Source organism: Epinephelus fuscoguttatus, linkage group LG10, assembly GCF_011397635.1.
Source record: "Epinephelus fuscoguttatus linkage group LG10, E.fuscoguttatus.final_Chr_v1".
Classification (NCBI taxonomy): Eukaryota; Metazoa; Chordata; class Actinopteri; order Perciformes; family Serranidae; genus Epinephelus; species Epinephelus fuscoguttatus.
The window spans coordinates 11,596,069-11,622,520 of record NC_064761.1 but is presented as its reverse complement, the minus strand read 5'-3'; the positions used below and the strand labels follow the sequence as shown (position 1 = coordinate 11,622,520).

Below are 26,452 nucleotides of genomic sequence, written 5' to 3'. Positions count from 1 at the left end.
AAGGGAGCAAGGTTCACAGCAGTAGATTCAACAGCCAGGATACAAAAATGGGTTCCAGCAACAGCTTCTTCTGAAAAATAGCATCAATTTCGTTTGCACACTTAATACCAGAAATCAGTAACAAAAGGACAGTGAAAAATATGAGCCTGCGTTGATTTTACACTTGTTACAATATTTTGAAAGCAGAGGATTAAACTTGTTACGTTTCACTGGAGTGATGTGAAGCCGGTGTATAACTTTAAATTGCATTTTCTGGCTTTATTAGTGAACAAGCAACCTGATGAGCTCTGCCAGACTCGGTCCCATTCATCCCTAGAAATTGTAACACCAAAATCAGCTTCCCAAAGAGATTTCACACGAGCTGTGTGTCCAGTGTTCTGGATTAACAAGGCCCTATAAAACGTGGAAATGAGTCTTTTAGAATTAGCACTTTGCAATATCTTCTCAATTGTTGAAAAGAGAACCCATTTGGGTGTAACTTTACAGTAGTGGTAATAAAGCTGCACACTTGCAGATATCTAAAAAAGTGACTATATTTCTCTCTAAGCTGGCCAAATGACATCACAGTATCATTCACCACTAAATCACCTGTGGTCTTAATACCCCTAGTAGCCCACAGGGAAAAAGCATGGTCTTCAAGACCAGGGGGGAAATCAGGGTTTGAGTGGATAGGAGTAAAGGCTCTGACACACCAAGCCAAGTTTTTGCAGTGTGTCTCGCACCGTCGGCACTTCCGCGTCGGCGACTTTTTGGCCGATTGAGCATGTTGAATCAGCGGTGGAACTAGTCGGTGAAAGAGATCACTCTGATTGGCTGTTCAGCTTAGCGAATCAGTGCATGAGAAGAGAAACGGAAATGACGAAAGAAAGCAAACGACAAAGTCAATAGGGCTGTTGAATCAGCGGCGGAACTAGTCGGTGAAAGAGATCACTCTGATTTGCTGTTCAGCTCAGCGAATCAGTGCACAAGAAGAGAAACGGAAGTGACTAAAGAAAACAAACGATAAAGTACAGAGGGCACACACAGAGGGCTTATTTTTGATCTGCATTTCATTTGAACCTCCGTGAATATTTTCACAACGCCATGGCCATCTGGAATCTGCATCCTGGAAAATTTGCAAGTTGTATGAGACAAACATAAATCAGAGAAACTGTTTGCCATATCTATCTATCTATATCTATATCTATATCTATATACATATAGCCTATATACTGTTAATATAGTGACACGTTTAGCTTGCATACCTGTTACCAAGAAGCGCAGTGTAATCATCAGTGGCTCCCCAACGGAGATACAATAGTAGTTCGTGTTCTGCCTCTGGATGATCGGACTGACAAGTTCCTTCAACATGTGAAACTGGACAGGAAAGAGCCGAGCGAAATTTTTAAAATCGGAGGTTTCATTTGTCTCCAGCTCTGACACAGGTTCGGGAAAGCCCCTTGAGCCTGTTGCTAAAGTATCCATGATTTCACCCATTGCGTGCGGCTTCTCCTTATTTTTCCCTTCCATGTCTTCCTCTATTCTTCCACAAGCAAAAGACCAAGGGCTGACAATGCCAGTGCCATTTGCAACTTATCAGACATTTTATCAGCTACACGAAACCGTTTGTGACAAGCGAGAGTACTTCTTTTGCCGTCGGCTTGGTGTGTCAGGGCCTTAAGGAGAGAAAAAAAGCTCTCTTGATTTTCTAATTTTCTTGTCAGTCTCCAGATTTTTAGGGAGTTCTGTAAAATAAAGTTCGTTTTAACATTAAGACTAACCCATTTCTTAGAGATGTATAAAATATTACAAAGAGGGATAAGGGTCACTGGAATAGGGTGACCATATTTTGATTTCCAAAAAAGAGGACATTCGGCCGGCCACGACATAGCCTACTTAAATGATACTCGCAGTTTACTCAAAGATGCCTTATCATTTTAATATATTTAAAATTTATATGTATGGATAGAAAATTCAATTATATTACAAAATAATATCTCTCAAAGACAGAAATTCAGATAGGCCCCAGTAGGGGACACATACACACGCTAGAGTGTGGTGATCTGAGTCCGACGGTACCCGACGGGTCGGGCCGGGTTTGGTCAGAAATGCAGCTATAAATTGTATTCAAGCTCGGGTCAGATTCGGTCAGCTTTCAGTGAAAATGTAGTGTAAAAATAAATAAAATCCTATTGTCTGTCCTGTTTATTGCTTGGGCACTGTTATTTACGTGACAACACCTGAACATAACACACACAGACACACATTGGCTGTTTGTTTCTACCTCTCCCCTCGCTGGAAGTCTCGGACCTCCAGCTGCCCGCCTCCGCCTTGATTAAACGCTGAAAATAAAATAAAACAGGGAGACAGGTTTTTCCTATTTTATCTTATTTTGTTTTATTTCTCCCTCTCCTCTCGCTAGAAGCGTCGGACCTCCAGCCGCCCGCTCCCGTCTCAAACATGGAGGTCTCCCTCTCCGCAGCTGAGCACCCACGGCGCACGCCCGGCCTGTTAAATAGCCTGTAACCGTAACAACTGTGTGACACAAACTCAGTTCTTTGGTCATTAAATAATGTCGGGCTCGGTTCGGGTTTGGACAGAAATATGCGGCCCGTGCCGCACTCTAACACACACACAAACACACGGAAAACTGGACATTATCATAAGTTTATAAAAAAAACCCGGACGCCCCGGACGCCCCGGACGGGACGTGAAAAGTGGACATGTCCGGGCAAAAGAGAACGTTTGGTCAGCCTACACTGGAAGGGCCTCCAAGTTGAGCCATGCCAGAGATAACTACACAGGCATGCAATTTGGTATTGTTTGATATCTGGTACCCCGAGACCCCCGTTCTCAGGTGGAAGTTGTAGCACTCTAAGTTTTAGCCTAGCCTGTTTATTTTTCCAAAGAAATGCTGACGGAGCACTGTTGAGGATAGAGAGTGATTTGCACGTTAAAGAGCAGGAATCATTTGAAATGGGTACAGCAAACGTGGAAGTATTTTCATCCTGAAAAGATTAACTCTTCCCAGAAGGGATAACGGCAGTGCTGTCTACGGAGCCAGGTCTTCTTTAATCCTACAAATCAAGGGTACAAAGTTTGCTTTATACAGGCCAGAAATTGATGGAGTGATATGAATGCCTAAGTAGACCAATCCAGACAGTGACCAGTGAAAGGGGGCAGAATAAGTAGGGCGCCCGGATAGTTCAGGGGTCAGTGGCATTGCCTCAGATTTAGAGTAATTAATCTTATAGCCTGAGAACTGACTGAAGGAGTTAATTATCTGAACTACTCTGGCCACAGAGGTCTTGGGATTGCTGAGATATAATAAAACATCATCACAATATAAAGAAATTTTATGATGTATGGGACCTATCTCTATACCTGACACTAATGGGTCGTTTCACAAGTCTTCAGCCAAGGGCTTGATCGCAAGGGCAAAGAGCAAAGGTGAAACAGGACAGCCCTGTCTACAGCCATGCCGCACTATGAAAGAAGGGGACCTCATACTATTGGTAATAACTGATGCATATAGAGCAGCATAAAGAAGAGATATCCATTTAATAAAGTTGTCACCTAGGTTAAATTTAGAGAGAGCGCCCAGTAAATAAGGCCACTCAATTCTGTCAAAGGCCTTCTCTGTGTCCAAGGAGATCACAAGAGATTTGGCCTTTGACTCTGAACTAATTGATCAACATTTAGCATCTTCAGCTTTTAATAATTAATTATTTAAAGGTAAAACTGAGTCGATGTTAAGTCAAATGACCTCTGAACTATGAAGAAATGATACAGAAATGTTACTAGGTCAGACATAGTCAGAATGCAACTTCTTGAAAAACAACTGAGGGGCTTGTTCAGATTAAAACTGCGACACATTTAAATAATTAATCCTGCGTGTGAAAGGGACTTGTGATGAATGCATGGTGGTGGATCTTTAAAATCTAACTAAACACATCTTATGACAGTGTAAACACATTACTGCAATCCTGCTACATGATTAGCAACAACAGAAGTCTCTCAGTCTGTAGTGAAAGAGTAGAACATACAGACAGTCAACTTACAGTAGCATGTTCCTTGTGAACTACCCGCCAGCCCTCGCTCATGCATAAATATTTCATGGCTGGAACTGATGCAGTATAACCAGGTTTACAAGTGAACTGTATCAGGTCTCCTTCTTGGTACTGCTGTTGCTGATCTGACACCTGGGCATGAGGAACATCTGGAAGCTTCGAACATGCTTAGAGACAAAAACATGGAACATGATCAGAAAAGCTCTGCAGTCTTATATTGAGTGCATCAAAGGGGGTGGAGGGTATACGCAGGTAGACGGGTACAATCACCTCATCCCTCATCGACTACCACCACACCACCAGATTTCATCATATACAGATGGACAAAGGGATGAGAGGGAGCTGGACACCGAACACAACTGTATAATTACAGGATGTCAACAGCACTGAAGGACTCCCAAAATAATTATCATGTACATGAACATCGCTTCAGTTACATCATCTTCACCAGGTACAGCATTTTGACACAATGCATCTTCTTACGCAGATGGTGTACATCTGATTATGATTTCAACTCAACCAATTTGTTTGTTTAAATGGAGGGATGCATGGATAACATGCATTAACCATAGACTGTTTTAATTATGTCCAAAGACATGCAGGTTAATTGGTGACTGAATGCGAGTGTGAATGGTTGTCTGTCTCTGTGTCAGCCCTGTGATAGTGTGGCGACCTGTCCAGGGTGTACCCTGCCTCTCGACCTGTGTCAGCTGGGATAGGCTCCAGCCCCCCGTGACCCTCAAGAGGATGAAGCGGCATGGAAATGAATGAATGAATGAATGAATGTTTAAAGTAATGGACCAAACTACAGCGACATCACCCACTGGGTTGTGGACTCAACATGGCCATTTAAAATCCAATATAGTATACAGGTTATTCTTCTCGCATGAGTCAAAGCTTCAAACACGATCGATTTTTATTTGATGCAGTTAAATATTGCAAAATCCATTCATTTTTATAGTCCACAAATGTTAATTCTTGGAGAAAACATCAGAATATAATACCAGGATTACAAAATCAAAACAAGCAGTTTTCATATGAGTCTTTCTTTACTTTATGCATACAGTACTGTTTGTTTACTCCAAACACTGCATCTCCACAGAGCTAAATAATAACACTCCAACTTACCATTCTGTGATGAAGACATTTCCACATTCCCCCACAGTTGGAGAAACAGAAGGATTACAGACAATCTCATGGTCCTTTGACAAACGTCTTTTTCTGAGCAGAATTCTTGTGTGTTTGAGTCCTCAGGGTGCTCCAAGGTTCACAACATGGACTGCCCAGTGGGCCTGTACAACACAGGTCACATTGCAACACATGTACTGTTTGCATTACTGGAACTTCCAGAAGTCACATACAGCATCCTTCGTGCACACAGCATATTTGTTCAGAGATTTGTAGAAATGTCTTTAAAAATGATCTTACTTGTAATACCAATCATTTTCAGGAAACTGGGCACAGGTTTCTAATTGATTGTGCTGGACTAATTTTGGATATTACTGTATGTATTTTTCTCTTCTAGAGAAGAACACTTTTCTCCAGCACATTCCTCTCAGCACATTAAAAACAAATCAAGACATAGACTTTGCTCTCATCATACATACAGAGGCACAAAACAGACTGAGGGAAGATATATGTTTTATTAAAATGACCACACACAACACTAAAGTACAGACACTGCATCAGGAGGACATCACTGGTCTAACTATTTACTTTGATTAATCATTTACATGTTTGTCCAGCCAGCTCATGTTTATCATATCCAGTTGACTAAAAAGCTTTACTGGCAAGTGGGAAGGTGTATCACACCATCAACACACTTCTGATGCAGGCCATATCTACCAACAAGTGTTCTTCCTCTTTTACACATGAACTCGATTTCATCATTATGGGCTGAATACAGCTTATCGTCATATGTATATCTGAAGGCAATATTATGTGCGTTCATGGCGTCTCTGTCCACAGTGCAGGGTTCTGGAAGAGACAAAAGATGAGCAGCATTTTATCAATGGGGAATGACTGCAGCATACTGCATATTTGATTATTGCTCGTCTTGCTGAATCTTCACAGGATGCAACGTGGAAAATATAAAGGGAGTTGTAACTCACTGAGGCATCTCATCTGTCCAGTCCATTCACCATTGATGCAGGTTTTGTAAGGCTGACCCTCCATAGTGTAGTAACTCTGACAGATGTATTCAACCCAGTCATTATGTCTGTACTGGAACTGAAGAGATGTCTTGATGTCTCCATCTAGAAGTGATGGTGGTCTCCCACAACCCAAAGGAGCTAAAAGAATTTAAACAACCACAAAAATGCAAACAAATGAGTAGTTTTCAATAAAGCTCTTCAAGCTTTTTTCTTACATTAGCCTGTATATGTATACACAGCCAGTTTATTAGATACACCTAGCCAAAACTAATACAGTCTAATAAAACAGCTCTGCAGTCAGTCCCACCTTCATGACGGCTTTAATGTTCAGGTCTTATTTGGACCACTTCTCAAAAGGTATTAATTCACCTATATGATTAGGCTGAATCGATGTTACAGTCATTTTTATGAAACTTGAAACGCTAATTATAACACTATACGTGTACTATACTACAGTGCGTGTTGGGAAACATCCAACAGTTGGGTCATGGATAAAAATTTCTTATTTTTTCCCTTGATAAGCAGCAAGGGGACAGGAAAAGAATTGGTTTACCTCCACATGTTGGGAAGGGATCACTCCACTGTCCATCTGCTAAACATGTGACCACTGCTTTCCCTTGAAGAAAGTCTCCACGCCTCCTGCACTGAAAGGTTAACTTTTCTCCTATTCTTAGTTGATTTACTCGTACACGTGGGCTGAAGAGAACGCTGTCTGATACACCTGTGACTTTGCAATTTTCTGTATTGAAGAAGAGACACTTCTTTAATAATTAAGGTTTATACAGCATAAACAGTAGCATATTAGACTTGAAGCTACAGTTGTTAGCTCTCATGAAAATAGCGTTTTGTCAACATTCTGAAAGAAGTACATGAGACAGATTGCTCTTCCTACTGCTTCTAATAGCATTTGTTAGAACCGACCGCAGTGCGACAAAAATAACGCAACTGTCAGTCATGTCAATCCCAGCTCACAAACTGTGGTCAAACAGTCAAACTAGGCAGCGCTGACTAAATATGAATCAAGATTCTGTTACTGCATTGCCTCTTTCTCACCTCAGATAATTTCCTGACATATTTTAGTGCACTGTTTAAAAATGAGAAACTTTGTGACCTGGCTGTCATGTTGAGAGTTGACCGAACTACCAGGCACCAATCACTGGCCGGACCAACTTTCACATTTGCAGCTAAACAGCACAGTAAAATATGTTTTTGAAAACATTTGACAGGATTCATATCTGGATTCATATTTGATGTTTGACACGAGTGCCGTGACTCCTCTGCTCCGATTGGTTGTTTTCGTTCACGTGCAGTGAGGCCATTAGAAGCGCTTCAAGGCAGAGTCATGCTGCAGGGATGAATTTTTGTAGGCTGATGTGGAAGTTAACATTGCCCTGGTTCCTTGGAAAAAGCCTGTGGGATTTTCCCATGTGTGAGGGGGCTGCTGTTTTCAGCGAAAAAGCTTTAAAAAGCAACTGTTACTGGGTGGTGAACTTAAGCCCCGTTTCCACTGAGCAGTATGGTACAGATCAGTTCAGTTCAGTACGCTTTTTTCCGGTTCCACTGTGAAAAGTTGTGGATGGTACTAATGGAACTGTTTTGTACCGTTCCCATTTTTTGGTGCCCCTTCTGTTGGTGTACCTAGCACATAGATCTGGTGCTAAAAGGTGGAGCTGTGAACACTGCAGTTCATTGATTAGACAAGAGCAGATGGTCACTGTGCTCAGGGCTGAGTTGTGGCTGATTTTGAGGCTCATGTAACTACTATTCATACAATGGAGCGTTTTATTAGTAGACTCTAACTATAAAATGAAAGGAAGTTTTGCTGCCTCTTGCAGTAGCTGCATTTGGAGAAATAGTAGCTTAATTCACTGGGCTGACTGCTGGCAACTTTTAAGGCGGAATGTTAACTTGTAATGTTACTCAATGCTGGAGGTGATGACGTGAATCAGTCAACACACTTAAATGTCACTCTGACAACTTTGACCATCACTTTAGTTTTTATATGACATAGGCTTTTAGTAATGAGTGGATCTTCAAGCGTTAATTTCAGCCGGGTTATGTCAACTGCATATATTCTAATCCTCCAAAAAAGCACTGCGGAGCATCGCTCCAAGGACTGTGGCAACACTCAACCCCAGAGCTTGCCTGAAAAGGACTAAATGCACAAACCAACTGTTTTTAAATATCTCACTGCAGCCTGTTTGATTTTGTTCTGAAAACATCGGCGTGCAACCCCTTTCTGTGGACAGCAAACAAGGTGCAGACTTCCATTTGTGTCACTGCTAATGAGGAAATGCAGTGAGTGCTGGAGAGAGCAGTGAGTGACAACAACCTTATTTAAGAGTACTGTTTCCAGGGGCGTCGGTGGCTTAGTGGTAGAGCAGGCGCCCCATGTACAAGGCTGTTGCCACAGCGGCCCGGGTTCGACTCCAGTCCGTGGCCCTTTGCTGCATGTCACTCCCCCCCCCCCCCCCCTCTCTCTCTCCCCCCCTTTCACACTTGTCTGTTCTATCAAATAAAGTTAAAAATGCCCCAAAAAATATTTTAAAAAAAAGAGTACTGTTTCTGGTGGAAACGCTAGGGTCTAAGTGCTTACTTTTGGTTCCAAAGGTACCATACCAAAAGTGTTTGATGGAAACAGGGCTATTCAGCTAAAGAGAAAGAAAATGTTCTCATGAGCTGGTGGAGCCCAAAAACCAAGCTGGAGAGTAAATATTTGACCTCCATTTGCCAGGTGTCCGGAAACATGACTTCAGATGAATGCTGATCTGCTCTGTATCTACTGCATGTGTATGGGGGGAATTTTGATAAAAATGCCTTTAATGTTCAACTGTAGCATGTCACGCTAGCTTGATGTGATGTTTCATGTGCTCCATGCATTAACACCCATCTCCTGTGTCTCTATTCAACCATAAAATATTTAGATTCTGTCCTCATCTAATAAATTACCATTCATTATTTCTATCTTCTATGAGTTGCACTGTGAATCACTATTCAAGTTTTTATAAAAGGATGGGTAATATCCACCTTATTTTCAAACACGGAAGTAAATAGTGATCAACTGACGTTTTTTTGTGCGTGACTTCCGGTCAGCCGCTTTCCCTCATGCTTTCTCTTACCGGAGCTAACGGTGCAAGCTATGTTTTTTTCAATTTTTAGTTGTTTATGTTAGTCAATCAGTTAGTTAGTTAGTCTGTGTATTTTATATAGATAACTGTGCCCATGTTTCCGTTATAACAGTAATTTATTCCCTCTAAATGCGAATAAATCGCACATCAATCATAAACTATGAACCAAAAAAGCACAATCTATCCCGAGTGAGACAAACTGCTTGATCCCCGTCTCCAGTGTACCAGCAGAGAACCTGCTGAACCGAATCAGCGAAAAAACACACCTGGCTACACAGCCTCTCTACCTGAGCAGCTGAAGCTGCGGCTCGCACCCTCGACACACAGACGGTGCTTCTGCATGCCAGCCAAACGTGTGCGTAACTGTGAGAAATAAATATGATTGTTTCATTTGCTGGTGGTAGTCCAGCTACATTGAGATGAGGGGGCATCACGCCAGCCTCACAAATGATGTCTGGAAAGAATAAAACAGATGTTATCAAATGAAAAACTATGAATCTTTGTCTTTGTTCTTAAAGGGTTTACCTTCACAAGAGGGGAATGGATTATCCCACTGTCCGTCTTTACCACATGTCAGCACTGAACTGCCATTCAGATATTTCCCAGGATCATCACAGCTGAATGTGAGAAGGATGTCAGGAAGTATGGGATCGTCATTTTCTGGTAAACCTTTACTATCACACCTGCATCTGCAGGTGGGGGGGTACAGTTCGGACCTGAAACTAAACACAAACAGTCAGTCAGGTCACTGAAGGGAAAAAAAAAAGAGCCGAACAAGACAAGATTTTGATGTGTGATGTTACACTAAGATGGTGTAGAATGGGTTGATTTTTCCACTAGTTGGGGATACAGCTCTATGGTTCGGCTAGCTCTGTGTATTTTGTCAGTTTTTGTATTTTAAACATTAGTAAATTTAAAAGTATTTCTTACGTCACAGAAAACACTGAAATTGAATCTTGTGTGTTGGATGTCATTATCATGCTGTCTGTGATGTGTCAGTGTTTTGTTCAATTGACCTATGTCTAAGGCCGCCCTATCGCAACTCATAATGTAATAATGGCTCATAATGTAATAACAGAAATGTAATAAAAGTTCATAATGTCATAACTAGCTCATGTAATAAAATCATGAGCGTATAACGTAATAACAGCTTTGTGCATAATGTAATAATGTAATAACTTATTACATTATGAGCTTTACTGGCGCTGCTCATAATGTAATAACAGCTCATAATGTAATAATGGCTCATATTGTGAGAAAAAGTGTTGCACTATTATCATTTTTAGGTCAAAACTGCACACACTGACAACGAGAGTGCACTTAAGGGCAGAGGTCTGTGTCTGTGTTTGACTATGATTTGTTTATAGATGGTGCAACAGTAACCAACTCAAAAGCCAGCTGGAGAAGAGGGTGGATTAGGGAAGAAGGAGGGGGACTGTAGTTCATGTAGTTTAAAAGAGCATTTCCTTTGTTTACTATTGCTACAATAAATGCAGGACACAATAACTTCTACAATAAAAACACATTTAAGATTGGGCTTTTCAAATAAGTAAGTGAACACTCTCTCCTTCCATACAACCTAGTGAAGACCTTCCAGTCAAAATGTTGCTGTTGTTATATTGTTGGTCTTAATGCCAATTTAATAAAGACTTTTCATCAGCATTGTTTTCCTCCTACTTACGTTAAATACATGATAGCAGCGTAACATATTCATTCAATTTACTTTATTTAGGAACTTGTGCAAGAATGAGAAGAGCGTTTTTGACTGGTCCATGTAATAACAATGGATCAGCTCAAAAGTTCTTAAAATGTAAACACAGCCTGTCAGGACACCCAAGTAAAACAGAAGTCCAAATAAATTTAACTAAACAATATGCATGAATAATACATAACCATAAATCATATTTGCCAACAAAAATCAAGTCCAGGGTGCTCCATTTGTCAGTGACTGTTCTAGTGTTCACTCAGATCAAGGCTTAACAAGTGAATGGGATTTTAAAAAAGAAGAATACTTTACCTCTTCCAGTGAATGTCTTTAATATGGACCCATCCAAAGGATATATGTTTAGTCACGATCCAGGCTGTAATCCACCTGGCATTTTGGCTGAAGAGCTGCCTGATATTGGACGCAAGGCCACTATTGCGTCCAGCCACTCTGTATAACCTACTAATACTTATACAGCAGTCTTCATCCGTCATAATATTTAAACTTTCCACCAACTGCTTACCTGGAACAATCAGACAGTGGAAGTGAGCATGGCATTCTCAAAGGCTCAAAATACCTAACACAGGTGCCACCTAGTGGCTCAACTTTATACATCTTACATAATAAAATGTGAGAATGCAATTATGATTAAATAATTCTTGGTTTCACCAATTTAGTTTACTATGCGCTGAAACCCACGCCGTTTGCTTTATTTGCACCTTTAAGATGTAAAAATTATGATAATGCAGCAGTTTTCTCACATTATGAGCCATTATTACATTATGAATTGTTATTACATTATGAGCGACGCCAGTAAGGCTCATGATGTAATAGGTTATTACATTATTACATTATCATAAAGCGGTATTATGCTATGTGCTCATAATTTTATTACATTATGAGCGATTATTACATTATGAACTTTTAATACATTTAAGTTATTACATTATGAAGCGTTATTACATTATGAGCCATTATTACATTATGAGTTGCTACACGCCCTCAAGCGCAATGAGCCAATCACAGTGCATAGTCATTCCCATGCTCTCAGACATTCTCTGCCTGGACGTTCATTGAAATGCATAACAGAAAAGTCAGTTTGTTCAGTTTCTTGAGCTTTTTCAGAGATTTGAAGTTTAAAAATGGTCAAACAGTGTGCATGGGGTACATGCAACTCTGACACAAGGTATCCTGAAGAGACTGCGAAAATTCTGCATCATCGTCGGTTTTTCAGTTACTCTGAAAGTTTTTCACACATTTCCAAATGATTGCATGCATATTGTTGTTGTCTTCTTCATCTTTTTTTTTTTTCTTTTTACACTTATTTTTATTCTTTTTAAAGTTAATAAACAAAAACAAGACAGAAACATCAGCGGCCTGTTGTTCGAAAGTAGAATTAACCAATCCAGGATAAGGGGAAAAGCGAGGCTGGACAAATTCCCCTAAGTCCATCCTGGGTTAGGGTTAGGTACATACAAGGTACATTATTCCAGTATACTGTACATGGAATCAATCATTTTATCCATTCATTAATCAACCATTGGTGTTATGTGGACTGTCTGACTTTGGATTGTCTTGCAGTGTAAGACAAATTGACAAATTAAAAAAAAAAACCTTAAGGAAACTGGACTTAGAAATTAAGAAACTAGAGAAAGAAGTAAATGATTTTAATGCACACTGTAAGCATGACTGTGATGCAATGTATTAATCAATGTTATTTCTCTCGTTCTCTCCATAGCTCAAAGCAGACAGTGACTGATTTTAGTATTTTTCATTTAAATAAAATGAGGTCAAACAATTTTGCGGTTTCATCTTCATGTTTTCATTCATTGATGTAAAGAACATTGGAGTTATTGGTCCAGTTAACTGGGAATATAATTTGGGAAGGTCATAGAGTTATGATACCTAATAACCACTAATTGCGTTAATGCCAAATACACCTACTTGTATGTTTATTCCAACAATTAATCCTTTTATTGGTAAAGATATGTGCATGTCAAAGTATGCTTGGGCTATGACAAAAATAATGTTTTAAATGTTAAATGTTTTTTTTTTAATTATTATTGTAGGCTTAATGTATTTTGTTCAAAAATGAGGCAAATACGTAGGCTACATAAGAACATGAAATGACAGTAAAACACATTGATTTCCGATCGCATTGACAGCTGACTGGACAGATAAGGCACCAGGCTAAACTAAGTCTGGTTGTTAGCCCGGTCGGGACCAGGCTAAGTGCACAGAATAAATATCCATGGCAACATATGTGCCTCTGCTTTCGAACAACCGAATCAACGCTAAATTAAGCCAGGATAACCAACATCTCCCGGCTTAATCCCTTATCTAGGTTTCGAACAACAGGCCCCAGGACACCAAAAGACATACAGATCACTGCGTGAAAATAATAAAAAAAAATAAAAAATAAAAATAAAATGAATAAATAAGTAAATAAGTTGCTAAATGAATAATGATAATAACAATAATGAGGATAATAATAATCATAATAATAATAATAATTGAGAAAAAGTTAATAAATAAAGCAAAATAAAAGAGAGGGAAAAAAAATAATTTAAAAAAAGTGAAAAAAGAAACAAAAACAGACTAAAACAAAAACACCCACACAACGTCAAACAGACAGAAGGCAGGTACAAAATATAGCATCAGGAGTCATCAAATATAGTGACTAAATCATAACCCACTAAGAATGACTGTGCCCAGTTATTTCAGACCATGCCAAACCAGTCAAGCCCCTCCGAAGGGCATGTGCCCCATCTTCCCCAGTATAGTTCAAAAAAGGGTTCCAGATATTGAAAAAAATGAATGGTTTGTTTTTCAGCCAAAAACTTGTTGCTTCAAGAAGGATGAGTTTGAATATGCTCCTGAGCCAATGCGAGACAGTAGGCGCAGTGTCCGATATCCAATGGAGAAGGATACATCTCCTTGCACTAAATAACAAAACCTGAAGCAACTTAAGTGAGAAGGGAGCAAGGTTCACAGCAGTAGATTCAACAGCCAGGATACAAAAATGGGTTCCAGCAACAGCTTCTTCTGAAAAATAGCATCAATTTCGTTGCACACTTTATACCAGAAATCAGTAACAAAAGGACAGTGAAAAATATGAGCCTGCGTTGATTTTACACTTGTTACAATATTTTGAAAGCAGAGGATTAAACTTGTTACGTTTCACTGGAGTGATGTGAAGCCGGTGTATAACTTTAAATTGCATTTTCTAGCTGTGTGTCCAGTGTTCTGGATTAACAAGGCCCTATAAAATGTGGAAATGAGTCTTTTAGAATTAGCACTTTGCAATATCTTCTCAATTGTTGAAAAAGAGAACCCATTTGGGTGTAACTTTACAGTCGTGGTAATAAAGCTGCACACTTGCATCTAAAAAAGTGACTATATTTCTCTCTAAGCTGGTCAAATGACATCACAGTATCATTCACCACTAAATCACCTGTGGTCTTAATACCCCTAGTAGCCCACAGGGAAAAAGCATGGTCTTCAAGGCCAGGGGGGAAATCAGGGTTTGAGTGGATAGGAGTAAAGGCTCGGACACACCAAGCCAAGTTCTTGCAGTGTGTCTCGCACCATCGGCACTTCCGCATCAGTGTCGGCGGCTTTTTGGCCGATTGAGCATGTTGAATTGGCAACGGAACTAGTTGAGAAAGAGAAACAGAACTGACAAAAGAAAGCAAACAACAAAGTCAATAGGGCTGTTGAATCAGCGGCGGGGCTTGTCGGTGAGAGATCACTCTGATTGGCTCTTCAGGTGAGAGCGAACACTCTGATTGGCTCTTCAGGTGAGAGCGAACACTCTGATTGGCTGTTCAGCTCAGCGAATCAGTGCACAAGAAGAGAAACGGAAGTGACTAAAGAAAACAAACGATAAAGTACAGAGGGCACACACAGAGGGCTTATTTTTGATCTGCATTTCATCTGAACTTTCGTGAATATTTTCACAACGACATGGCCATCTGGAATCTGCATCCTGGAAAATTTGCAAGTTGTATGAGACAAACTTAAATCAGACAAACTAATTTCCATATGTTAATGTAGTGACACATTTAGCTTGCATACCTGTTGCCAAGAAGCGCAGTGTAATCATCAGCCGCTCCCCAACGGAGATACAATAGTAGTTAGCGTTCTGCCTCTGGATGATCGGACTGACAAATTCTTTCAACATGTGAAACTGGACAGGAAAGAGCCGAGAAATTTTTAAAATCAGAGGTTTCATTTGTCTCCAGCTCTGACACTGGTTTGGGAAAGCCCCTTGAGCCTGTTGCTGCAGTATCCATGATTTCACCCATTTCGTGCGGTTTCTCCTTATTTTTCCTTTCCACGTCTTCCTCTATTCTTCCACAAGCAAAAGACCAAGGGCTGACAATGCCAGTGCCATTTGCAACTTATCAGACATTTTATCAGCTATACGAAACCATCCGTGGCGAGCGAGAGTGGCGTGAAAATGCTAAGCAACCGCTAGCTTCTTTGTTTATATTTCATGCATTTGTTGGACTTCCAGTTTCCCGACTTATTTCCTCTCACGCATCCTGGAGGAATACCAAAATGGTGCGAACTTGTGATTTCCCCAGCTGCGGGAATAAAAACATTGCCGGCTCCCAATTCGATCGGTTTCCTGTTACATATGGGACCTATCTCTATGCCTGACACTAATGGGTCGTTTCACAAGTCTTCAGCCAAGGGCTCGATCGCAAGGGCAAAGAGCAAAGGTGAAACAGGACAGCCCTGTCTACAGCCATGCCGCACTATCAAAGAAGGGGACCTCATACTATTGGTAATAACTGATGCATGTAGAGCAGCATAAAGAAGAGATATCCATTTAATAAAGTTGTCACCTAGGTTAAATTTAGAGAGAGTGCCCAGTAAATAAGGCCACTCAATTCTGTCAAAGGCCTTCTCTGTGTCCAAGGAGATCACAAGAGATTTGGCCTTTGACTCTGAACTAAACTGATCAAGATTTAGCATCTTAAAGGTAAAACTGAGTCGATGTTAAGTCAAATGACCTCTGAGCTATGAAGAAATGATACAGAAATGTTACTAGGTCAGACATAGTCAGAATGCAACTTCTTGAAAAACAACTGAGGGGCTTGTTCAGATTAAAACTGCGACACATTTACGTAATTAATCCTGCGTGTGAAAGGGACTTGTGATGGATGGATGGTGGTGGATCTTTAAAATCTAACTAAACACATCTTATGACAGTGTAAACACATTACTGCAATCCTGCTACATGATTAGCAACAACAGAAGTCTCTCAGTCTGTGGTGAAAGAGTAGAACATACAGACAGTCAACTTACAGTAGCATGTTCCTTGACGAACTACCCGCCAGCCCTCGCTCATGCATAAATATTTCATGGCTGGAACTGATGCAGTATAACCAGGTTTACAAGTGAACTGTATCAGGTCTCCTTCTTGGTACTGCTGTTGCTGATCTGACACCTGGGCATGAGGAACATCTGGAAGCTTCGAACATGCTTAGAGACAAAAACATGGAACATGATCAGAAAAGCTCTGCAGTCTTATATTGAGTGCATCAAAGGGGGTGGAGGGTATACGCAGGTAGACGGGTACAATCACCTTATCTCTCATCGACTACCACCACACCACCAGATTTCATCATATACAGATGGACAAAGGAATGAGAGGGAGCCGGACACCGAACACAACTGTATAATTACAGGATGTCAACAGCACTGAAGGACTCCCAAAATAATTATCATGTACATGAACATCGCTTCAGTTACATCATCTTCACCAGGTACAGCATTTTGACACAATGCATCTTCTTACGCAGATGGTGCACATCTGATTATTATTTCAACTCAACCAATTTGTTTGTTTAAATGGAGGGATGCATGGATAACATGCATTAACCATAGACTGTTTTAATTATGTCCAAAGACATGCAGGTTAATTGGTGACTGAATGCGAGTGTGAATGGTTGTCTGTCTCTGTGTCAGCCCTGTGATAGTGTGGCGACCTGTCCAGGGTGTACCCTGCCTCTCGACCTGTGTCAGCTGGGATAGGCTCCAGCCCCCCGTGACCCTCAAGAGGATGAAGCGGCATGGAAATGAATGAATGAATGAATGAATGTTTAAAGTAATGGACCAAACTACAGCGACATCACCCACTGGGTTGTGGACTCAACATGGCCATTTTAAAATCCAATATAGTATACAGGTTATTCTTCTCGCATGAGTCAAAGCTTCAAACACGATCGATTTTTTTATTTGATGCAGTTAAATATTGCAAAATCCATTCATTTTTATAGTCCACAAATGTTAATTCTTGGAGAAAACATCAGAATATAATACCAGGATTACAAAATCAAAACAAGCAGTTTTCATATGAGTCTTTCTTTACTTTATGCATACAGTACTGTTTGTTTACTCCAAACACTGTATCTCCACAGAGCTAAATAATAACACTCCTACTTACCATTCTGTGATGAAGACATTTCCACATTCCCCCACAGTTGGAGAAACAGAAGGATTACAGACAATCTCATGGTCCTTTGACAAACGTCTTTTTCTGAGCAGAATTCCTGTGTGTTTGAGTCCTCAGGGTGCTCCAAGGTTCACAACATGGACTGCCCAGTGGGCCTGTACAACACAGGTCACATTGCAACACACGTACTGTTTGCATTACTGGAACTTCCAGAAGTCACATACAGCATCCTTCGTGCACACAGCATATTTGTTCAGAGATTTGTAGAAATGTCTTTAAAAATGATCTTACTTGTAATACCAATCATTTTCAGGAAACTGGGCACAGGTTTCTAATTGATTGTGCTGGACTAATTTTGGATATTACTGTATGTATTTTTCTCTTCTAGAGAAGAACACTTTTCTCCAGAAAAGCTGGCTTGAATCTTCCTCTCAGCACATTAAAAACAAATCAAGACATAGACTTTGCTCTCATCATACATACAGAGGCACAAAACAGACTGAGGGAAGATATATGTTTTATTAAAATGACCACACACAACACTAAAGTACAGACACTGCATCAGGAGGACATCACTGGTCTAACTATTTACTTTGATTAATCATTTACATGTTTGTCCAGCCAGCTCATGTTTATCATATCCAGTTGACTAAAAGCTTTACTGGCAAGTGGGAAGGTGTATCACACCATCAACACACTTCTGATGCAGGCCATATCTACCAACAAGTGTTCTTCCTCTTTTACACATGAACTCGATTTCATCATTATGGGCTGAATACAGCTTATCGTCATATGTATATCTGAAGGCAATATTATGTGCGTTCATGGCGTCTCTGTCCACAGTGCAGGGTTCTGGAAGAGACAAAAGATGAGCAGCATTTTATCAATGGGGAATGACTGCAGCATACTGCGTATTTGATTATTGCTCGTCTTGCTGAATCTTCACAGGATGCAACATGGAAAATATAAAGGGAGTTGTAACTCACTGAGGCATCTCATCTGTCCAGTCCATTCACCATTGATGCAGGTTTTGTAAGGCTGACCCTCCATAGTGTAGTAACTCTGACAGATGTATTCAACCCAGTCATTATGTCTGTACTGGAACTGAAGAGATGTCTTGATGTCTCCATCTAGAAGTGATGGTGGTCTCCCACAACCCAAAGGAGCTAAAAGAATTTAAACAACCACAAAAATGCAAACAAATGAGTAGTTTTCAATAAAGCTCTTCAAGCTTTTTTCTTACATTAGTCTGTATATGTATACACAGCCAGTTTATTAGGTACACCTAGCCAAAACTAATACAGTCTAATAAAACAGCTCTGGAGTCAGTCCCACCTTCATGACGGCTTTAATGTTCGGGTCTTATTCGGACCACTTCTCAAAGGTATTAATTCAACTATATGATAAGGCTGAATAGATGTTAGTCATTTTTATGAAACTTGAAATGTTAATTATAACACTATACATGTACAATATACTACAGTGCATGTTGGGAAACATCCAACAGTTGGGTCATGGATAATAATTTCTTATTTTTTCCCTTGATAAGCAGCAAGGGGACAGGAAAAGAATTGGTTTACCTCCACATGTTGGGAAGGGATCACTCCACTGTCCATCTGCTAAACATGTGACCACTGCTTTCCCTTGAAGAAAGTCTCCACGCCTCCTGCACCGAAAGGTTAACTTTTCTCCTTTTGATTTGATTTGATTTACTCGTACATGTGGGATGAGGAGAACGCTGCCTGATACACCTGTGACTTTGCAATTTTCTGTATTGAAGAAGAGACACTTCTTTAATAATTAAGGTTTATACAGCATAAACAGTAGCATATTAGACTTGAAGCTACAGTTGTTAGCTCTCATGAAAATAGCGTTTTGTCAACATTCTGAAAGAAGTACATGAGACAGATTGCTCTTCCTACTGCTTCTAATAGCATTTGTTAGAACCGAAAAGTGCGACAAAAACAACGCAACTGTCAGTCATGTCAATCCCAGCTCACAAACTGTGGTCAAACAGTCAAACTAGGCAGCGCTGACTAAATATGAATCAAGATTCTGTTACTGCATTGCCTCTTTCTCACCTCAGATAATTTCCTGACATATTTTAGTGCACTGTTTAAAAATGAGAAACTTTGTGACCTGGCTGTCATGTTGAGAGTTGACCGAACTACCAAGCACCAATCACTGGCCGGACCAACTTTCACATTTGCAGCTAAACAGCACAGTAAAATATGTTTTTGAAAACATTTGACAGGATTCATATCTGGATTCATATTTGATGTTTGACACGAGTGCCGTGACTCCTCTGCTCCGATTGGTTGTTTTCGTTCACGTGCAGTGAGGCCATTAGAAGCGCTTCAAGGCAGAGTCATGCTGCAGAGATGAATTTTTGTAGGCTGATGTGGAAGTTAACATTGCCCTGGTTCCCTTGGAAAAAGCCTGTGGGATTTTCCCATGTGTGAGGGGGCTGCTGTTTTCAGCGAAAAAGCTTTAAAAAGCAACTGTTACTGGGTGGTGAACTTAAGCCCCGTTTCCACTGAGCAGTATGGTACAGATCAGTTCAGTTCAGTACGCTTTTTTCCGGTTCCACTGTGAAAAGTTGTGGATGGTACTAATGGAACTGTTTTGTACCGTTCCCATTTTTTGGTGCCCCTTCTGTTGGTGTACCTAGCACATAGATCTGGTGCTAAAAGGTGGAGCTGTGAACACTGCAGTTCATTGATTAGACAAGAGCAGATGGTCACTGTGCTCAGGACTGAGTTGTGGCTGATTCTGAGACTCATGTAACTACTATTCATACAATGGAGCGTTTTATTAGTAGACTCTAACTATAAAATGAAAGGAAGTTTTGCTGTCTCTTGCAGTAGCTGCATTTGGAGAAATAGTAGCTTAATTCACTGGGCTGACTGCTGGCAACTTTTAAGGCGGAATGTTAACTTGTAATGTTACTCAATGCTGGAGGTGATGACGTGAATCAGTCAACACACTTAAATGTCACTCTGACAACTTTGACCATCACTTTAGTTTTTATATGACATACGCTTTTAGTAATGAGTGGATCTTCAAGCGTTAATTTCAGCCGGGTTATGTCAACTGCATATATTCTAATCCTCCAAAAAAGCACTGCGGAGCATCGCTCCAAGGACTGTGGCAACACTCAACCCCAGAGCTTGCCTGAAAAGGACTAAATGCACAAACCAACTGTTTTTAAATATCTCACTGCAGCCTGTTTGATTTTGTTCTGAAAACATCGTGCAACCCTTTCTGTGGACAGCAAACAAGGTGCAGACTTCCATTTGTGTCACTGCTAATGAGGAAATGCAGTGAGTGCTGGAGAGAGCAGTGAGTGACAACAACCTTATTTAAGAGTACTGTTTCCAGGGGCGTCGGTGGCTTAGTGGTAGAGCAGGCGCCCCATGTACAAGGCTGTTGCCACAGCGGCCCGGGTTCGACCCCCCCCCCCCCCCTCTCTCCCCCCCTTTCACACTTGTCTGTTCTATCAAATAAAGTTAAAAATGCCCCAAAAAATATTTAAAAAAAAAAGAGTACTGTTTCTGGTGGAAACGCTAGGGTCTGAGGGCTTACTTTTGGTTCCAAAGGTACCATACCAAAAGTGTTTGATGGAAACAGGGCTATTCAGCTAAAGAGAAAGAAAATGTTCTCATGAGCTGGTGGAGCCCAAAAACCAAGCTGGAGAGTAAATATTTGACCTCCATTTGCCAGGTGTCCGGAAACATGACTTCAGATGAATGCTGATCTGCTCTGTATCTACTGCATGTGTATGGGGGGAATTTTGATAAAAATGCCTTTAATGTTCAACTGTAGCATGTCACGCTAGCTTGATGTGACGTTTCATGTGCTCCATGCATTAACACCCATCTCCTGTGTCTCTATTCAACCATAAAATATTTAGATTCTGTCCTCATCTAATAAATTACCATTCATTATTTCTATCTTCTATGAGTTGCACTGTGAATCACTATTCAAGTTTTTATAAAAGGATGGGTAATATCCACCTTATTTTCAAACACGGAAGTAAATAGTGATCAACTGCCGGTTTTTTGTGCGTGACTTCCGGTCAGCCGCTTTCCCTCATGCTTTCTCTTACCGGAGCTAACGGTGCAAGCTATGTTTTTTTCAATTTTTAGTTGTTTATGTTAGTCAATCAGTTAGTTAGTTAGTCTGTGTATTTTATATAGATAACTGTGCCCATGTTTCCGTTATAACGGAAATTTATTCCCTCTAAATGCGAATAAATCGCACGTCAATCATAAACTATGAACCAAAAAAGCACAATCTATCCCGAGTGAGACAAACTGCTTGATCCCGTCTCCAGTGTACCAGCAGAGTACCTGCAGAACCGAATCAGCGAAAAAACACACCACGCTACACAGCCTCTCTACCTGAGCAGCTGAAGCTGCGGCTCGCACCCTCGACACACAGACGGTGCTTCTGCATGCCAGCCAAACGTGTGCGTAACTGTGAGAAATAAATATGATTGTTTCATTTGCTGGTGGTAGTCCAGCTACATTGAGATGAGGGGGCATCACGCCAGCCTCACAAATGATGTCTGGAAAGAATAAAACAGATGTTATCAAATGAAAAACTATGAATCTTTGTCTTTGTTCTTAAAGGGTTTACCTTCACAAGAGGGGAATGGATTATCCCACTGTCCGTCTTTACCACATGTCAGCACTGAACTGCCATTCAGATATTTCCCAGGATCATCACAGCTGAATGTGAGAAGGATGTCAGGAAGTATGGGATCGTCATTTTCTGGTAAACCTTTTACTATCACACCTGCATCTGCAGGTGGGGGGGTACAGTTCGGACCTGAAACTAAACACAAACAGTCAGTCAGGTCACTGAAGGGAAAAAAAAAAGAGCCGAACAAGACAAGATTTTGATGTGTGATGTTACACTAAGATGGTGTAGAATGGGTTGATTTTTCCACTAGTTGGGGATACAGCTCTATGGTTCGGCTAGCTCTGTGTATTTTGTCAGTTTTTGTATTTTAAACATTAGTAAATTTAAAAGTATTTCTTACGTCACAGAAAACACTGAAATTGAATCTTGTGTGTTGGATGTCATTATCATGCTGTCTGTGATGTGTCAGTGTTTTGTTCAATTGACCTATGTCTAAGTCCCGCCCTATCGCAACTCATAATGTAATAATGGCTCATAATGTAATAAAGTTCATAATGTCATAACTAGCTCATGTAATAAAATCATGAGCGTATAACGTAATAACAGCTTTGTGCATAATGTAATAATGTAATAACTTATTACATTATGAGCTTTACTGGCGCTGCTCATAATATAATAACAGCTCATAATGTAATAATGGCTGATATTGTGAGAGAAAGTGTTTCATTATCATCATTTTTAGGTCAAAACTGCACACACTGAGAGTGCACTTAAGGGCAGAGGTCTGTGTTTGTGTTTGACTATGATTTGTTTATAGATGGCGCAACAGTAACCAACTCAAAAGCCAGCTGGAGAAGAGGGTGGATTAGGGAAGAAGGCTGGGGACTGTAGTTCATGTAGTTTAAAAGGGCATTTCCTTTGTTTACTATTGCTACAATAAATGCAGGACACAATAACTTCTACAATAAAAACACATTTAAGATTGGGCTTTTCAAATAAGTAAGTGAACACTCTCTCCTTCCATACAACCTAGTGAAGACCTTCCAGTCAAAATGTTGCTGTTGTTATATTGTTGGTCTTAATGCCAATTTAATAAAGACTTTTCATAAGCATTGTTTTCCTCCTACTTACGTTAAATACATGATAGCAGCGTAACATATTCATTCAATTTACTTTATTTAGGAACTTGTGCAAGAATGAGAAGAGCGTTTTTGACTGGTCCATGTAATAACAATGGATCAGCTCAAAAGTTCTTAAAATGTAAACACAGCCTGTCAGGACACCCAAGTAAAAACAGAAGTCCAAATAAATTTAACTAAACAATATGCATGAATAATACATAACCATAAATCATATTTGCCAACAAAAATCAAGTCCAGGGTGCTCCATTTGTCAGTGACTGTTCTAGTGTTCACTCAGATCAAGGCTTAACAAGTGAATGGGATTTTAAAAAAGAAGAATACTTTACCTCTTCCAGTGAATGTCTTTAATATGGACCCATCCAAAGGATATATGTTTAGTCACGATCCAGGCTGTAATCCACCTGGCATTTTGGCTGAAGAGCTGCCTGATATTGTACGCAAGTCCACTATTGCGCCCAGCCACTCTGTATAACCTACTAATACTTATACAGCAGTCTTCATCCGTCATAATATTTAAACTTTCCACCAACTGCTTACCTGGAACAATCAGACAGTGGAAGTGAGCATGGCATTCTCAAAGGCTCAAAATACCTAACACAGGTGCCACCTAGTGGCTCAACTTTATACATCTTACATAATAAAATGTGAGAATGCAATTATGATTAAATAATTCTTGGTTTCACCAATTTAGTTTACTATGCGCTGAAACCCACGCCGTTTGCTTTATTTGCACCTTTAAGATGTAAAAATTATGATAATGCAGCAGTTTTCTCACATTATGAGCCATTATTACATTATGAATTGTTATTACATTATGAGCGACGCCAGTAAGGCTCATAATGTAATAGGTTATTACATTATTACATTATGCGCAAAGCCGGTATTATGCTATGTGCTCATAATTTTATTACATTATGAGCCGATTATTACATTATGAACTTTTAATACATTTAAGTTATTACATTATGAAGCGTTATTACATTATGAGCCATTATTACATTATGAGTTGCTACACGCCCTCAAACGCAATGAGCCAATCACAGTGCGTACAGTCATTCCCATGCTCTCAGACATTCTCTGCCTGGACGTTCATTGAAATGCATAACAGAAAAGTCAGTTTGTTCAGTTTCTTGAGCTTTTTCAGAGATTTGAAGTTTAAAAATGGTCAAACGGTGTGCATGGGGTACATGCAACTCTGACACAAGGTATCCTGAAGAGACTGCTAGAAAACGAAAACTCTGCATCATCGTCGGTTTTTCAGTTACTCTGAAAGTTTTTCACACATTTCCAAATGATTGCATGCATATTGTTGTTGTCTTCTTCAGCTTTTTTTTTCTTTTTACACTTATTTTTATTCTTTTTAAAGTTAATAAACAAAAACAAGACAGAAACATCAGAGGCCTGTTGTTCGAAAGTAGAATTAACCAATCCAGGATAAGGGGAAAAGCGAGGCTGGACAAATTCCCCTAAGTCCATCCTGGGTTAGGGTTAGGTACATACAAGGTACATTATTCCAGTATACTGTACATGGAATCAATCATTTTATCCATTCATTAATCAACCATTGGTGTTATGTGGACTGTCTGACTTTGGATTGTCTTGCAGTGTAAGACAAATTGACAAATTAAAAGAAAAACCTTAAGGAAACTGGACTTAGAAATTAAGAAACTAGAGAAAGAAGTAAATGATTTTAATGCACACTGTAAGCATGACTGTGATGCAATGTATTAATCAATGTTATTTCTCTCGTTCTCTCCATAGCTCAAAGCAGACAGTGACTGATTTTAGTATTTTTCATTTAAATAAAATGAGGTCAAACAATTTTGCGGTTTCATCTTCATGTTTTCATTCATTGATGTAAAGAACATTGGAGTTATTGGTCCAGTTAACTGGGAATATAATTTGGGAAGGTCATAGAGTTATGATACCTAATAACCACTAATTGCGTTAATGCCAAATACACCTACTTGTATGTTTATTCCAACAATTAATCCTTTTATTGGTAAAGATATGTGCATGTCAAAGTATGCTTGGGCTATGACAAAAATAATGTTTTAAATGTTAAATGTTTTTTTTTTATTATTATTGTAGGCTTAATGTATTTTGTTCAAAAATGAGGCAAATACGTAGGCTACATAAGAACATGAAATGACAGTAAAACACATTGATTTCCGATCGCATTGACAGCTGACTGGACAGATAAGGCACCAGGCTAAACTAAGCCTGGTTGTTAGCCTGGTCGGGACCAGGCTAAGTGCACAGAATAAATATCCATGGCAACATATCTGCCTCTGCTTTCGAACAACCGAATCAACGCGAAATTAAGCCAGGATAACCAACATATCCCGGCTTAATCCCTTATCTAGGTTTCGAACAACAGGCCCCAGGACACCAAAAGACATACAGATCACTGCGTGAAAATAATAAAAAAAAATAAAAAATAAAAATAAAATGAATAAATAAGTAAATAAGTTGCTAAATGAATAATGATAATAACAATAATGAGGATAATAATAATCATAATAATAATAATAATAATAATTGAGAAAAAGTTAATAAATAAAGCAAAATAAAAGAGAGGGAAAAAAAATAATTTAAAAAAAGTGAAAAAAGAAACAAAAACAGACTAAAACAAAAACACCCACACAACGTCAAACAGACAGAAGGCAGGTACAAAATATAGCATCAGGAGTCATCAAATATAGTGACTAAATCATAACCTACTGAGAATGACTGTGCCCAGTTATTTCAGACCATGCCAAACCAGTCAAGCCCCTCCGAAGGGCATGTGCCCCATCTTCCCCAGTATAGTTCAAAAAAGGGTTCCAGATATTGAAAAATTTGAATGGTTTGTTTTTCAGCCAAAAACTTGTTGCTTCAAGAGGGATGAGTTCGAATATGCTCCTGAGCCAATGCGAGACAGTAGGCGCAGTGTCCGATATCCAATGGAGAAGGATACATCTCCTTGCACTAAATAACAAAACCTGAAGCAACTTAAGTGAGAAGGGAGCAAGGTTCACAGCAGTAGATTCAACAGCCAGGATACAAAAATGGGTTCCAGCAACAGCTTCTTCTGAAAAATAGCATCAATTTCGTTGCACACTTTATACCAGAAATCAGTAACAAAAGGACAGTGAAAAATATGAGCCTGCGTTGATTTTA

The 26,452-nt window shown here is 39.7% G+C and overlaps 1 protein-coding gene and 1 long non-coding RNA gene across 19 annotated transcripts in view; both read right to left on the bottom strand.

The window, feature by feature from the left end:
• The window catches only part of LOC125895616 (complement factor H-like), an 85,608-nt gene that overhangs the window by 5,162 nt on the left and 53,994 nt on the right, over positions 1-26,452 (bottom strand). For 2 of the 18 annotated variants that reach the window (XM_049587608.1, XM_049587596.1), the window contains exon 21: positions 5,674-6,026. The exons of 4 other annotated variants lie outside the window; for them this stretch is intronic. In XM_049587608.1, the coding sequence (XP_049443565.1) occupies positions 5,833-6,026 (194 nt within the window). In that variant the 3' untranslated portion in view covers positions 5,674-5,832. Of the gene's footprint in view, positions 1-5,673; positions 6,027-6,160; positions 6,341-6,755; positions 6,942-18,001; positions 18,354-18,487; positions 18,668-19,081; positions 19,271-26,452 lie in introns of those variants that run through there. 12 more of the 18 variants (XM_049587604.1, XM_049587594.1, XM_049587606.1 and 9 more) reach the window with 11 other exon arrangements.
• On the bottom strand, positions 9,996-17,672 carry LOC125895630 (uncharacterized). The gene is made up of 3 exons (XR_007450189.1): positions 17,493-17,672; positions 16,352-16,528; positions 9,996-10,052 (listed from the first exon to the last, which is right to left on the bottom strand). It is a non-coding gene; the product is annotated as an uncharacterized LOC125895630 (long non-coding RNA).